Genomic DNA, 13,601 nt, shown 5'->3' on the forward strand with positions numbered 1-13,601 from the left:
CTTCGAGTATTCGTTTCATTAAAGTGGCATTGTAATGGTTTGTTTTGAAAGTGTTTGCATTTAGTTTTATTGATTAGGGTGGATACACTGCCCTCTGGTCTGCTTATTTCACATGGCTGAATCCAACTGTTCCCTGTTAAGACCAACGTAAGCTGTTTTTGTTTGAGTTAATGTTTTTTAATTTATTCGTAATTGTTGTTAATAGTTTTTTGATATATAGCCATTTTTTGTGGGAATATGTGTCTGAACCATTTGTTAAGAGCATTGTAAAAAAAAAAAATTTTTTTTAAGTTAGCATTTTATAGCATTTAAGCTAGCGGACTTTTACTATGTAAGTTAGCCAATTGTTCATTTGTTGTACATAGATCCTCAATTTTTTCTATTATTTTTTTTTTTTACACCGTTTGGGGCTCAGCTCAGGTATTTTAATTTTTCATGTTCATTATCCGATTATTCGAACTAACTAGTTCATCGATTAATCGACTACGAAAATAATCGATAGCTGCAGCCCTAATTGTAACACTTTCATCACTAGTAACCCTAATGCGTAAAAGCCCATAAAAAGAATAGTATACTGAAGACCTTCAAATTTGGAATTAGACCTTAAATAAAAGTAATTGCCTCTCACCTTAAAGCATTACTTCTCAAATAGTGGGGCGCCCCCCCCCCCCCCCAGGGGGCGCAGAGTGATGCTGGGGGTGGCGCATGTGACCTTGGTGAACATACTTTTTTGCCATACTAGAATAGAGTGTAATTGCATATCCACTCAGTGGGTGGCAGTGCCGATCTCATTTTCAGCGTATGTGCAATATTTTTTAACCAAACATGAGCACACAGCAAACAGCACTGGAGATATGAAAAGCTAAGACAAGGAAATATGAAGAAGCGTATGTAGCATTTGGCTTTGACTTTTAGTACAGTGGGAGAGGGGAAAGACCACTCTGTTTACTTTGTTTAAAAATGTTCGCAGTGGACAGCAGGAATAATTTCTTTCAGCGAAAACGTGCCGAGTATTGCCAACAATCTTCCTGCTTTGTCAGTGTTACATCAGTAACCAAGCGAGCACTGTCAGCATCATTAAAGGTGGCATACCAAGTTGCTCAGTGCAAAATAACCCCACACCGTAAGAAAGGAGCCGTTACTGCCTGCAGCAAAAACAAAAACTGTCCCTCTGTCCAATAACATTGTCGTTTTTGTTCTATTCATTTTTCTTTTTTCGGTTTGTTTTGCATATTGTCCTCGTGAGTTAATGTTGCTAATCAATTTGAATTTATTATTGTGTATTGATTTTATTCAATTTAATATTTCAGTATCAAACTGTAAAAAAAATGTATCGAGTGTAATTTTACAGTATGGATGTGTTATTTTTTCTTTACAACTTATTGTAAGTTGATCTATATTACTTTTTTCTTTAACATTAAAAAGAAAACAATGTTATGCAGAGGTGGACTTATAATAATAAGAATTTTGTATACAAATGATACTACAGTATATTTACAGCGGCGGCAGAGAGTTGGGGAGGGGTGGAACGTTTACGTCTTCCTGGGGGGGGCATAACAGAAAATAATTGAGAAGCACTGCCTTAAAGTGATGTGTCATTCAAAGGTAAAGACAACTTACTAGTACATTATTTTTATTAAAACACTCATATTTCGCAACACTGCTCTCTGGTGGTGGAGTTATTGCAAATGTGACAACAAACCCCTGTTCTCCCCAACAATAAATGCATCATAGCCTTCATCTGGCTCCCACATGATGTTCTAACTGGTTCTCTACCATCTCAGTCTCAGGTGTCCATCAATGTGGAGCAAGGCGAGGAACAGCGTGACCGCAAAGAGTCGTGGAAGGAGAAGACGGCGCACCGGAATTCCAGCGCCAGTGAGCAGTCGGAGCACCCGCTGCTTAGGAAGAAGAGCATGCAGTGGGCACGACGGCTAAGCAGGAAGAGCACCAACAAGCCCTCCAGCCGCGCGGAGCGCATCTCGCAGCAGCGCCTCAACCTGTACCGCCGATCTGAACGCCAGGAGCTCTCCGAGCTGGTCAAAAACCGCATGAAACACTTGGGCCTGCCCACTGTTGGATACGGTCAGTAAAACTAACACTTGATAGGAATACTTCATGCTGTACAATTTTTTTTACTGCATGTTGATGATTTTCTTTACGAGTTATTCACCCTGACATCATCATTTTCATTCAGGTAAAAATATAGATTGTCTAAACAGATTGGAGTTTCAGTTAAGGGCAAAGCCCCGCCCCCTTGTAAAACTGACAAACCAAGGCTCTCAGAATTCTCTAAGTGACAGTGACTGAGTGAATGAACGATTTATGGATGATGGCGGGAGTTCAAATTTCTGAATTTGCACTACCACAGCTGGCAATAGACCTGTTCTTTAAAAATGATTTTCTAATTTTTTTAATGAATTTCGTCTAGAAGCAGACAGAGAGGGTTGCAGTATGCAGTGGAGCAGTTTCTTTATGGTATTAAAATTTACAGAGAGGAGACAGTTATTATAATCGAGGCGGAATGCTACCACTCGCAACTCAAAAACGAGGAACCCCACAGGCTGAATAGCTATCTAGCTATAACGTTAGCTAATTAGTAACGTTATGTCATGTGTTATGTCAGATTTTTCTCCCGAAGCTTTTGTGACGATGAATAAGCAATCTTTTACATTCAGTTGGATTCTCAATATTTTCCAGATGTGCTAAATAAACAACTTACATCATAAACATACATGTTCAACATGAATACGACGTAGATAAATAATGTTGAGAGAGCCGTCCATTCGTGTTGACCGCAATCACATGCTAGGTGTGTCTGTGAGAACTTTACTTCATGTGCGTCCGTGACCATACATCTTCCTTGAGATGACGAGAAAATAGTCTCTTACTCCACCGTTTAGCCACGCCTACCATTACAGGGCTCCAGCGTCCCCAACAGAAGGATGACGTTGGCAGGGTCATGGTTTTCTTCTGATTTAGAATTCAGCCCATTGAGGGGGAACTTTTCAGAATGAGGAAAATGCGACAAAGAGAGCCGCAAAATGTCATTGTTTCAGTCCCTCTACTCCAACTCTATTATCAAAGTATTTTTCCCCAATAGCTGGATAAATGTTATGGTCATGACAAATAACAGTCTTGTGCTAAATGGAATATGAAATAATAAAAATGCATTTATTCAGTACGACATGGCAAAATTACTCCATAATGGTCAAAACTGTCGACTTCACCTTTACTATCGCACCTCCCGAACAATATTTTATGCCACCATAGTTAGTCAGGCTTTTGTAATTTTCCTGCCCGGGCTTCGGAGAATTTAAACAAACCAAGAGGCGTGACAGCTAGCCGACATGCTTACCCGAACCAAGTGATGTTTCAAAGTCTTCGAAGCAAAAAAAATCACACAAAACTAGCCCGGATCATTTCACACGGCGGCAGGGTTGTTGATTGTCTTCGCCAATCGGGGGGTGCAAACAAGCCGCCGGTTGTCGGCCGAGTGGCATTCTGGACAAGCAGCCACAAAATGCAAGCCACCTCCGTATTAAAACGTGAGCCATGATCCCAGTATTTGACATAATGCAAAATAGGATGTTTACTCATTTCCTCATAAGTCCAATAGTCCCACAATAGTAGGGCTTGTTTTGGCCAATATCCGCGGTGAACGGGATCCTTTTAAAACCCAAAAAGGCTCACACGCCTCTCCCTGGTGCAGCTACAAAAGCCTGCAGCCGTTTGGCTGGCGTGATGCGAAAAATAAACAAATTAATCCGCAAAATCAGCTGAATCCGCAGTTCATCTGCATGCTATAAAGCAATGGTGTATTGTGAGACGCTGACACGGGTAACGTCACATTCGCATTCATCCTAAACCCGAGACTGAAGCTGGAAGTCACTCATTTTCGTGGTGCGGGATTCAAATATTGAAAAATAAATCGATCGCTTCCACACACATCCAAGCAGTCCATTTCATTCAGGAGCATAAAACACCGCGTGAAATATGAAATAAACATGCTTTTTGCTGTCATACGCACTTAGTTAAGTCTACGTTTTGACTACATGCTATCATACAGTGCCTTGCAAAAGTATTCGGCCCCCTTGAATCTTGCAACCTTTCGCCACATTTCAGGCTTCAAACATAAAGATATGAAATTTAATTTTTTTGTCAAGAATCAACAACAAGTGGGACACAATCGTGAAGTGGAACAACATTTATTGGATAATTTAAACTTTTTTAACAAATAAAAAACTGAAAAGTGGGGCATGCAATATTATTCGGCCCCTTTACTTTCAGTGCAGCAAACTCACTCCAGAAGTTCAGTGAGGATCTCTGAATGATCCAATGTTGTCCTAAATGACCGATGATGATAAATAGAATCCACCGGTGTGTAATCAAGTCTCCGTATAAATGCACCTGCTCTGTGATAGTCTCAGGGTTCTGTTTAAAGTGCAGAGAGCATTATGAAAACCAAGGAACACACCAGGCAGGTCCGAGATACTGTTGTGGAGAAGTTTAAAGCCGGATTTGGATACAAAAATATTTCCCAAGCTTTAAACATCTCAAGGAGCACCGTGCAAGCCATCATATTGAAATGGAAGGAGCATCAGACCACTGCAAATCTACCAAGACCTGGCCGTCCTTCCAAACTTTCTTCTCAAACAAGGAGAAAACTGATCAGAGATGCAGCCAAGAGGCCCATGATCACTCTGGATGAACTGCAGAGATCTACAGCTGAGGTGGGAGAGTTTGTCCATAGGACAACAATCAGTCATACACTGCACAAATCTGGCCTTTACAGAAGAGTGGCAAGAAGAAAGCCATTTCTCAAAGATATCCATAAAAAGTCACGTTTAAAGTTTGCCACAAGCCACCTGGGAGACACACCAAACATGTGGAAGAAGGTGCTCTGGTCAGATGAAACCAAAATTGAACTTTTTGGCCACAATGCAAAACGATATGTTTGGCGTAAAAGCAACACAGCTCATCACCCTGAACACACCATCCCCACTGTCAAACATGGTGGTGGCAGCATCATGGTTTGGGCCTGCTTTTCTTCAGCAGGGACAGGGAAGATGGTTAAAATTGACGGGAAGATGGATGCAGCCAAATACAGGAACATTCTGGAAGAAAACCTGTTGGTATCTGCACAAGACCTGAGACTGGGATGGAGATTTATCTTCCAACAGGACAATGATCCAAAACATAAAGCCAAATCTACAATGGAATGGTTCAAAAATAAACGTATCCAGGTGTTAGAATGGCCAAGTCAAAGTCCAGACCTGAATCCAATCGAGAATCTGTGGAAAGAGCTGAAGACTGCTGTTCACAAACACTCTCCATCCAACCTCACTGAGCTCGAGCTGTTTTGCAAGGAAGAATGGGCAAGAATGTCAGTCTCTCGATGTGCAAAACTGATAGAAACATACCCCAAGCGACTTGCAGCTGTAATTTGAGCAAAAGGTGGCGCTACAAAGTATTAACGCAAGGGGGCCGAATAATATTGCACGCCCCACTTTTCAGTTTTTTATTTGTTTAAAAAGTTTAAATTATCCAATAAATTTTGTTCCACTTCACGATTGTGTCCCACTTGTTGTTGACTCTTGACAAAAAATTAAAATTTTATATCTTTATGTTTGAAGCCTGAAATGTGGCGAAAAGTTGCAAGGTTCAAGGGGGCCGAATACTTTTGCAAGGCACTGTATATATATACTGTTTTTTTTTTTTTTAACAAACCGATCATTAACTTACCTTTTAAGTAAGCATAAGTATCCTTGGGTGACTGTTTTGACATTCATTTGTTTATGTAGTCGACAACAGAGCCTTATCCATAGCATGCATTTGGCAACCCTTCTTTTAGGCTTTGAAAAAGGCACAAAAAAATTATTCGTCCCCCCAATCTTTCAGGGTACCTGGTGTAAGAATTAAAGTTACCCTACACACATTGTTAAGCCATCGGGTTGTTGCTATTTTAAAGTTAGAAAAAAGATGTCTTAAGTCATGACCACACAGCATTCCTATGCAACTCTATGGCTTGGTGTCCAACTTTTGTGATTTGGGGGCGTGGTTTTGCCGTAGGTCCATTGACGTTGATAGACATCCAATTGATTTGAACTGGGAGGCCTCCTCCAAATGTAAACGGACAGGACGTCAATTATGTTGAAACAGCAGCATTCACTGCCAGACCTTTCAATTCAAATGAACTGGACGCCAAGTGTGTATTCTGGCTGAACTCCAATCTGTGTTTGTCGTCCGGCTCACCTCATGTTGACTGATCTGACTTCATTATATGCAACATGAACTCTCAACTCCATGCAGTTTCACATCAACCTCCATTTACTGCAACCAGAGTATGCAGTCAAATGCCATACAATTAAAATCATGCCCACTCAGGGTTTCCACAGGTCCATCAAGAATCAAACAGGCTCATAAACTGAAATGAAAAATGTATGAGGGTTTGGAACCTAATACTGTATAAGAAATATTACCAAAAAATTGCAATTCAACTGTATAACAATGTGAAAAAGATTTTATATTTTAAAATGAATAAATAAATATACTAATATATTATATATATTTGTATTTCAGATTTTAATTGCTGTTCAATGAAAAATATTAGTCAATGTTTGTTAGTTGTACAAAAAAACAAAAAATTGGTGGGTTTTATATACGTGTTTTTCATTGGACAGCAATTTGACTGTTGACCTTCTCCGATATATAGATATTGCATTTGAGCCTAAAAACTGTGTTGAAGTGAGAGAAGGTGCTTCATTTAGTTAATTGTTGACTTGCATTACATGCTACGCCAATACTGTACATTTTTCTGAAAATTCAGAGCAGACATTTATGAATTGGAGGAACAAAACTAGAAGTCGACAGATAAGGCCTATATATGGACTTTTTTCCAACATCGTCCATCGGCTGATTAACAAAAAGAAATCAGCTGTTTAAAATGGATTTTGATCAGGCATCTGTGTGGGCAACTGTGGCCACTGCTGACTTGATGATAGGACCCCGGGAAAAGTTTCAGGCTTGCCTGTTTTGTAAATATTGTAAGATTTTTATTTTTCTAATCAATGTTGCTTTAGCCTTTTAAGCTGTTTACTGAGTGATCCTTTCACTCTAAATGTAACTTGTAGTGTTAGCATAGCATTCACATTAGCATTAGCTTTAGCACGGCAAGCGTCCTCTTAAACTCTCACTTGTTTACATCTCGTCGTGACGTCCTGGTGGGTTTAATTTTTTGAAAGTAATGTACTGTTCTTGCTGAGTGTATAATCATAAAAAAAACTGCTACGTTGGTTGGTTTGGTAGCACTACAGTGAATTAACTCTTTAAGTCATCATTGTAAATTTGAAGCAGTTGAAGCCATTTTTTAAAAATGCCTTTATAATCTACATGCGCTTAAAAAAAATGTATCGTGTGAAATTTTTTTTAGATATTGCCATTTGAAAACACAATCTCGGTCCACCTCTAAGCAAAACCTGCGCAAACAAATTGTGCACTAAAAAATCATTTAAAAATACTGTGTATGTATGTGTGTGTATATATATATATATTTATATATATATATACACAATAGATATATATATATATACACAATAGAAGCCAATATAAAGCTAATTTGATTTCATAAACACATAAAATTTAATATAAATCTAATTTTAAAAAACAAAATGTATATACTTTCTAGTTATAGTGACTTTTAGGCAGGTCTAATTTTCACAGGTGTCATAATCTTAAAAATTAACTCCTCCATATTAATTTAACAATTAACATTTTTATTTCAAACATATAAATGTGACTATGAACACACAAAAAATCATGAGTGTTTAAAAAAACATACAGTACCTGCAGAAACCCTGCAACATTTTAATGCACGTTTGCTTTGCCTTTGCATCCGCTTTGATTGTCACTTGTCAAGCTTCCAAAACAGAGGTATAACAAAAAAAACAAAAACAAAAACTGCAGAATCAAGGTCCAGATGTGTTGCGCTTGCTGATCCTTTTGTACTGTGTCGATCACGCTGCTTCCAGGGAGAAGCCCAAACGCTCCAGACCTTCTGAGTGAGCATCCACGACAGATGAATCATTTGGAAGTGATTCTGTGCACACTAACGCATGGCTTCTTTTCTTCCTTTCATGTTTTCTTTTTTTTGCATCTTCTCAACCTTTTCAAAATTTCTTTTGGTCAAAGTGCAAATGCATTCGCTGCCTGCCTGATTTTTTTTTCTCTTTCCTCCTTTTTTCTCTCTCTTTCTCTGATTCTTTCTTTCCCCCCTTTGGCTTGTAGAGGATGTTTCTAATCTCACTGCGAGCGATGTCATGAATCGAGTAAATCTAGGATATTTGCAAGGTAACGTGCGCGTGCGTTTGTTCTACTAGTGTGTGAGTGGTGAGGTGGCGAGTGAGTGGGCGAAAGGATCTCATCCTTTCACCAGCATCCTCTTTTCTATTAGGTGTGTGTGCGTCATGTTGACGCTGTATGCTCAAGTTAACCGTGAATACCGTTGCTCAGAGTTGCAGGACATATCAGAGCAGCCGTATACAGACGGGACCCGGCCGTCAGGTTAGCCGGTCCATCCAATCTATTTTACTGCATGTGTGAGGGTGTGTGTGGTTGGCGGGTATGCGTGCGTCAGGTCAGGACGAATGTAAGTAAAATGAGGGGCTGTCGGAGGACATCATTCAGGATTATCTTTCTTGCACACTACGAACAGTTTTTTGTTGTTTTTATAACCAGTACACTACTGAAATGTTGTTTTCTTTGTTTACATACTCCCACTTCCAAAAAAGTTACATACACCACTAAAATGCTGTCACTTTTGAAACACATGACTGAAATGCCTTCATGCCCATACAAAACACACTTTCACACATGACTAAAAAAGGTTACGTGCATGGGCGTCACCAGACATATCTCACTGAGCACGTACCCCAGTATAAATTTGACCGGTAAAAATAAATAAATAAATAATACTTGCTTTAAGTTTTAAGTCTACATAGCATAGTCTAAAGAATGCACCTATTTAATACTGTCATATTACTCTATTTACTCCATATAGACAATCTGCGCATGGCTCCTTAATATGCTAATTTATGCACGTAACTGGTTGTGATAGGCGTATGAGTTGACACTTCATACTCTGCCTTCATGTGTAGCGGGAGATCTGAGTTCCCAAATTGGAATGTCGTTCTGATGTGTTGTAAAGTCATAATGTGGGATAAAAACATAGTTGCTACAAAGAAGAGTAGCCCATTGTTGCTCCAACGATACCTCACAAGTTGAGTGGCTGCTTGGAGCTTTTTATGTACTGTACTGTATGCAATAGAGAATTATTTTTTTCCAACAACATGCATGTGCCAATCACACAGTCAACGGTGCAAATGACATCTTCCCTAGTGTGAGATAAACTGCCCATCCTTGTTCGTTTTTACCTTTGTGTTGATTTTTGGTCGTCTATTCCCATGAATTGTGAATTTAAATGGTTCAACTTTGCTCTACATATAAGGCAGTTAACAAAACTAACTAACTGACTAAACTGCTCGCAAATTGAAGTAGCAGATTAGCTGCCGTCTTTTAGCTAACTGGCCATGAATTAGGGCTGTCCCAAATGATTATTTTTCTCCTGATTAGTCTGCAGACTTTTTTAACAATTAGTTGACAAGTCTAATCATTTTTGTACGAACTTACTTTTTTTCTTAACATCTTTCAATGAAATTTTTGTTGACCATTATTAATTCACAAAAACATTTTTAAACATTATTAAAGTACAAATACACAAATACCAATAAATCACAAAATGCTGATGGCATTAACTAGTACAAAAGAATGAACAGTTTCAGAACACTGTGACTTCACTTTTCCAACAGGATTCGAAACAATTCTTACTTTCTCTTTTTGTGGTATATTGTTCTCAGCATTAGAGTGAGCACCAGCAGAGTAGATACAGTGGGGCAAATAAGTATTCAGTCAACCACTAATTGTGCAAGTTCTCCTACTTGAAAAGATTAGAGAGGCCTGTAATTGTCAACATAGGTAAACCTCAACCATGAGAGACAGAATGTGAAAAAAAAAATAGAAAATCGCATTGTTTGATTTTTAAAGAATTTATTTCCAAATTAGATTGGAAAATAAGTATTTGGTCACTTACAAACAAGCAAGATTTCTGACTGTCAAAGAGGTCTAACTTCGTCTAACAAGACTCCACTCGTTACCTGTATTAATGGCACCTGTTTTAATTCATTATCGGTATAAAAGACAGCTGTCCACAACTTCAGTCAGTCACACTCCAAACTCCACTAAGGCCAAGACCAAAGAGCTGTCGAAGGACACCCGAGACAAAATTGTAGACCTGCACCAGGCCGGGAAGACTGAATCTTCAATAGGTAAAACGCTTGGTGTAAAGAAATCAACTGTGGGAGCAATTATTAGAAAATGGAAGACATACAAGACCACTGATAATCTCCCTTGATCTGGGGCTCCATGCAAGATCTCACCCCGTGGCATCAAAATGATAACAAGAACGGTGAGCAAAAATCCCAGAACCACACGGGGGGACCTAGTGAATGACCTACAGAGAGCTGGGACCACAGTAACAAAGGCTACTATCAGTAACACAATGCTCTGTTAGGGACTCAAATCCTGCACTGCCAGACGTGTCCCCCTGCTGAAGAAAGTACACGTCCAGCCCCGTCTGCGATTCGCTAGAGAGCATTTGGATGATCCGGAAGAGGACTGGGAGAATGTGTTATGGTCAGATGAAACCAAAATAGACCTTTTTGGTAGAAACACAGGTTTTCGTGTTTGGAGGAGAAAGAATACTGAATTGCATCCGAAGAACACCATACCCACTGTACGCATGGGGGAGGAAACATCATGCTTTGGGGCTGTTTTTCTGCAAAGGGACCAGGGCGACTGATCTGTGTAAAGCAGACATGTCCAAAGTCCGGCCCGGGGGCCAAATGCGGCCCGTGGTCAAATTTCATCCGGCCCCCAGCCTCTGTCATAAAATCAATAACGTCTGGCCCGCACATAGACTTAATAAATTGGTCAGCAGTACTGCTACCACCACGTGAAGTAGCTTACACACTTAAATGCTGCCCCTCATTTACCCACTAAAAGGCAGCAGCACTCTAAGCAACAGTACCCCGTGTGACCCGTTACTCCCAATTTTCTAAAATGTCGACAATCAACAATAAAAAAGTTGACTGCGACGGCCGACGCTTAAAGGATAGGTAGAAATTGGAAGATTTCTTCACTAAAATACGCAACAACTGTGTCTGCCTCATTTGCAAAGAGACAGTCGCTGTTTTTAAAGAGTTCAATGTAAGGCGATATTACCAAACAAGACACTTTGACATGTAAGACAAGATTACAGGGAAGGTACGTAGCGAGAAATTGAAGCTAGTTTAATTTTACAGCACCAGTATTTCACAAGAGCCCGACAGTCGAAACAGAATGCCACAAAGGCTAGTTGCAAAATTGTTGAAATTATTAATTTTAAAAAAATACCATATTGGCCCGAATATAAGACAGTGTTTTTTTTTTTGCATTGAAATAAGACTGAAAAAGAGGGGGTCATCTTATATTCGCGGTCTAGACATTATACCCATTCACCATGCTAGATGGCGCCAGATATCATTGAAGCGATGTTCTGTCATGATAGATCTCAGCTCCTCTCAAGTTTAACCAGTTTGCATTATTTTATTGCAATGTTTTTTTTATTCAGATTTGTTTCAAAACTACAGTTACAGTTAGACTTCACTTTGATGGTTAATGCAGTTATTGCTATTTTGTTGTTTTATCACAATAGATTGGTTTATTTACATTTCAAAAACCAGAAGCCATTCCTTTACGAATGTGATTGCACTTAAATTTACATATTTAAATGTTCAGATATTAAGATTTGAATGAAGCAAAATAACATGCTTTTTCTCTCAAATATATTGTTATAATCATTCGTTTGGGATGTACTGTAATTATTTTTTGTATAAAAATTAATTTGGTGTTCAAAAAGTATTTTTTCAAACTTGAGTCTTGAAAAAGAGGGGGTCGTCTTATAATCAGGGCCGTCTTATATTCGGGCCAATACGGTAATAAAGCAAATGTGACACACAGAATGGCTTGCTAAAATTTGCTTAAATATATTGTTCTACGTAAATGACGTCAGCTAAGGTCGGCCCCTCACATTTTTACCACACCAAATCTGGCCCCCTTTGCAAAAAGTTTGGACACCCCTGGTGTAAAGGAAAGAATGAATGGGGCCATGTCTCGAGAGATTTTGAGTGATAATCTCCTTCCATCAGCGAGGGCATTGAAGATGAGACGTGGCTGGGTCTTTCAGCATGCCAATGATCCCAAACACACAGCTAAAGCAACTAAGGAGTGGCTTCGTAAGAAGCATTTCAAGGTCCTGGAGTGGCCTAGCCAGTCTCCAGATCTCAATCCCATAGAAAATCTGTGGACGGAGTTGAAAGTCCATGTTGCCCAATGACAGCCCTGAGACATCAGTGCTCTAGAGGAGATCTGCATGGAGGAATGGGCCAAAATACCGTTTGGCCTCCGTTATTGCCAACAAAGGGTACATTCAAAGTATTGAGATGAACTTTTGGTATTGACTTATTTTCCACCATGATTTGCAAATAAATTCTTTAAAAATCAAACAATATCATTTTCTGTTTTTTTTTCCACATTCTGTCTCTCATGGTTGAGGTTTACCCATGTTGACAATTACAGGCCTCTCTAATTTTTCAAGTGGGAGAACTTGCACAATTATTGGTTGACTAAATACGTATTTGCCCCACTGTAAATAAATGTCGCATATCACTGGAGTGAAGTACAGTGGTATGAAAAAGTATCTAAAGCTTTTAGAATTTCTCACATCTCTGCATAAAATTACCATCAAATGTGATCTGATCTTTGTCAAAATCACACAGATGTAAAAACAGTGTCTGCTTTAACTAAAACCACCCAAACATTTATAGGTTTTCATATTTTAATGAGGATAGTATGCAAACAATGACAGAAGGGGGAAAAATAAGTAAGTGAACTCTCTGCCTAAGGAGACTTAAGGAGGAATTGAAACCAATTTTTACCAAACAATTTAAGTCAGGTGTGTGCCAAATCACTGATCAGTGGTTTAACGCTGCCCTGCCGACTATAAAACACACACCGAGTAAGAACTGTCTCCCAAGGAGTGGCTGTCCACCAAAGATGACACCAAGAGTTCAGCGCAGAATACTCAGAGTTAAAAAAAAAAAAAAGAACCCTAGAGCAGGGGTCAACAATCCTGGTCCTCGAGTGCCACTATGCAGCTTGTTTTCCATGTCTCCCTCCTTTAACACACCTGAATTAATTGATCAGCTCATCAAGCTCTGCAGGAGCCTGATAACAGTCATGATTATTTGAGTCAGGTGTGTTAAAGGAGGGAGACATGGAAAGCAAGCTGGATAGTGGCACTCGAGGACCAGGGTTGCTGACCTCTGCCCTAGAGTGTCTGCTTAATACTTACAGAAATCATTGGCACAGTCCAATATCTCTGTGCACACATCAACTATATGTAAAACTATAAATGGTGTTCATGAGAGGACTCCACGGAGGAAGCC

At 39.4% G+C, this 13,601-nt stretch overlaps 1 protein-coding gene across 18 annotated transcripts in view; it reads left to right on the forward strand.

Annotated features, from left to right (window-relative positions):
• The window catches only part of LOC130912782 (potassium channel subfamily T member 1-like), a 196,142-nt gene that overhangs the window by 164,483 nt on the left and 18,058 nt on the right, over positions 1–13,601 (forward strand). For 11 of the 18 annotated variants that reach the window (XM_057830823.1, XM_057830805.1, XM_057830809.1 and 8 more), the window contains 3 exons: positions 1,785–2,085; positions 8,287–8,349; positions 8,512–8,562. In XM_057830823.1, coding sequence (XP_057686806.1) covers positions 1,785–2,085; positions 8,287–8,349; positions 8,512–8,562 — 415 coding nt within the window. The remainder of the gene's footprint in view (positions 1–1,784; positions 2,086–8,286; positions 8,350–8,511; positions 8,563–13,601) is intronic. The other 7 variants (XM_057830815.1, XM_057830816.1, XM_057830820.1 and 4 more) reach the window with 2 other exon arrangements.

This window comes from Corythoichthys intestinalis, chromosome 3, assembly GCF_030265065.1.
Source record: "Corythoichthys intestinalis isolate RoL2023-P3 chromosome 3, ASM3026506v1, whole genome shotgun sequence".
Lineage (NCBI taxonomy): Eukaryota > Metazoa > Chordata > Actinopteri > Syngnathiformes > Syngnathidae > Corythoichthys > Corythoichthys intestinalis.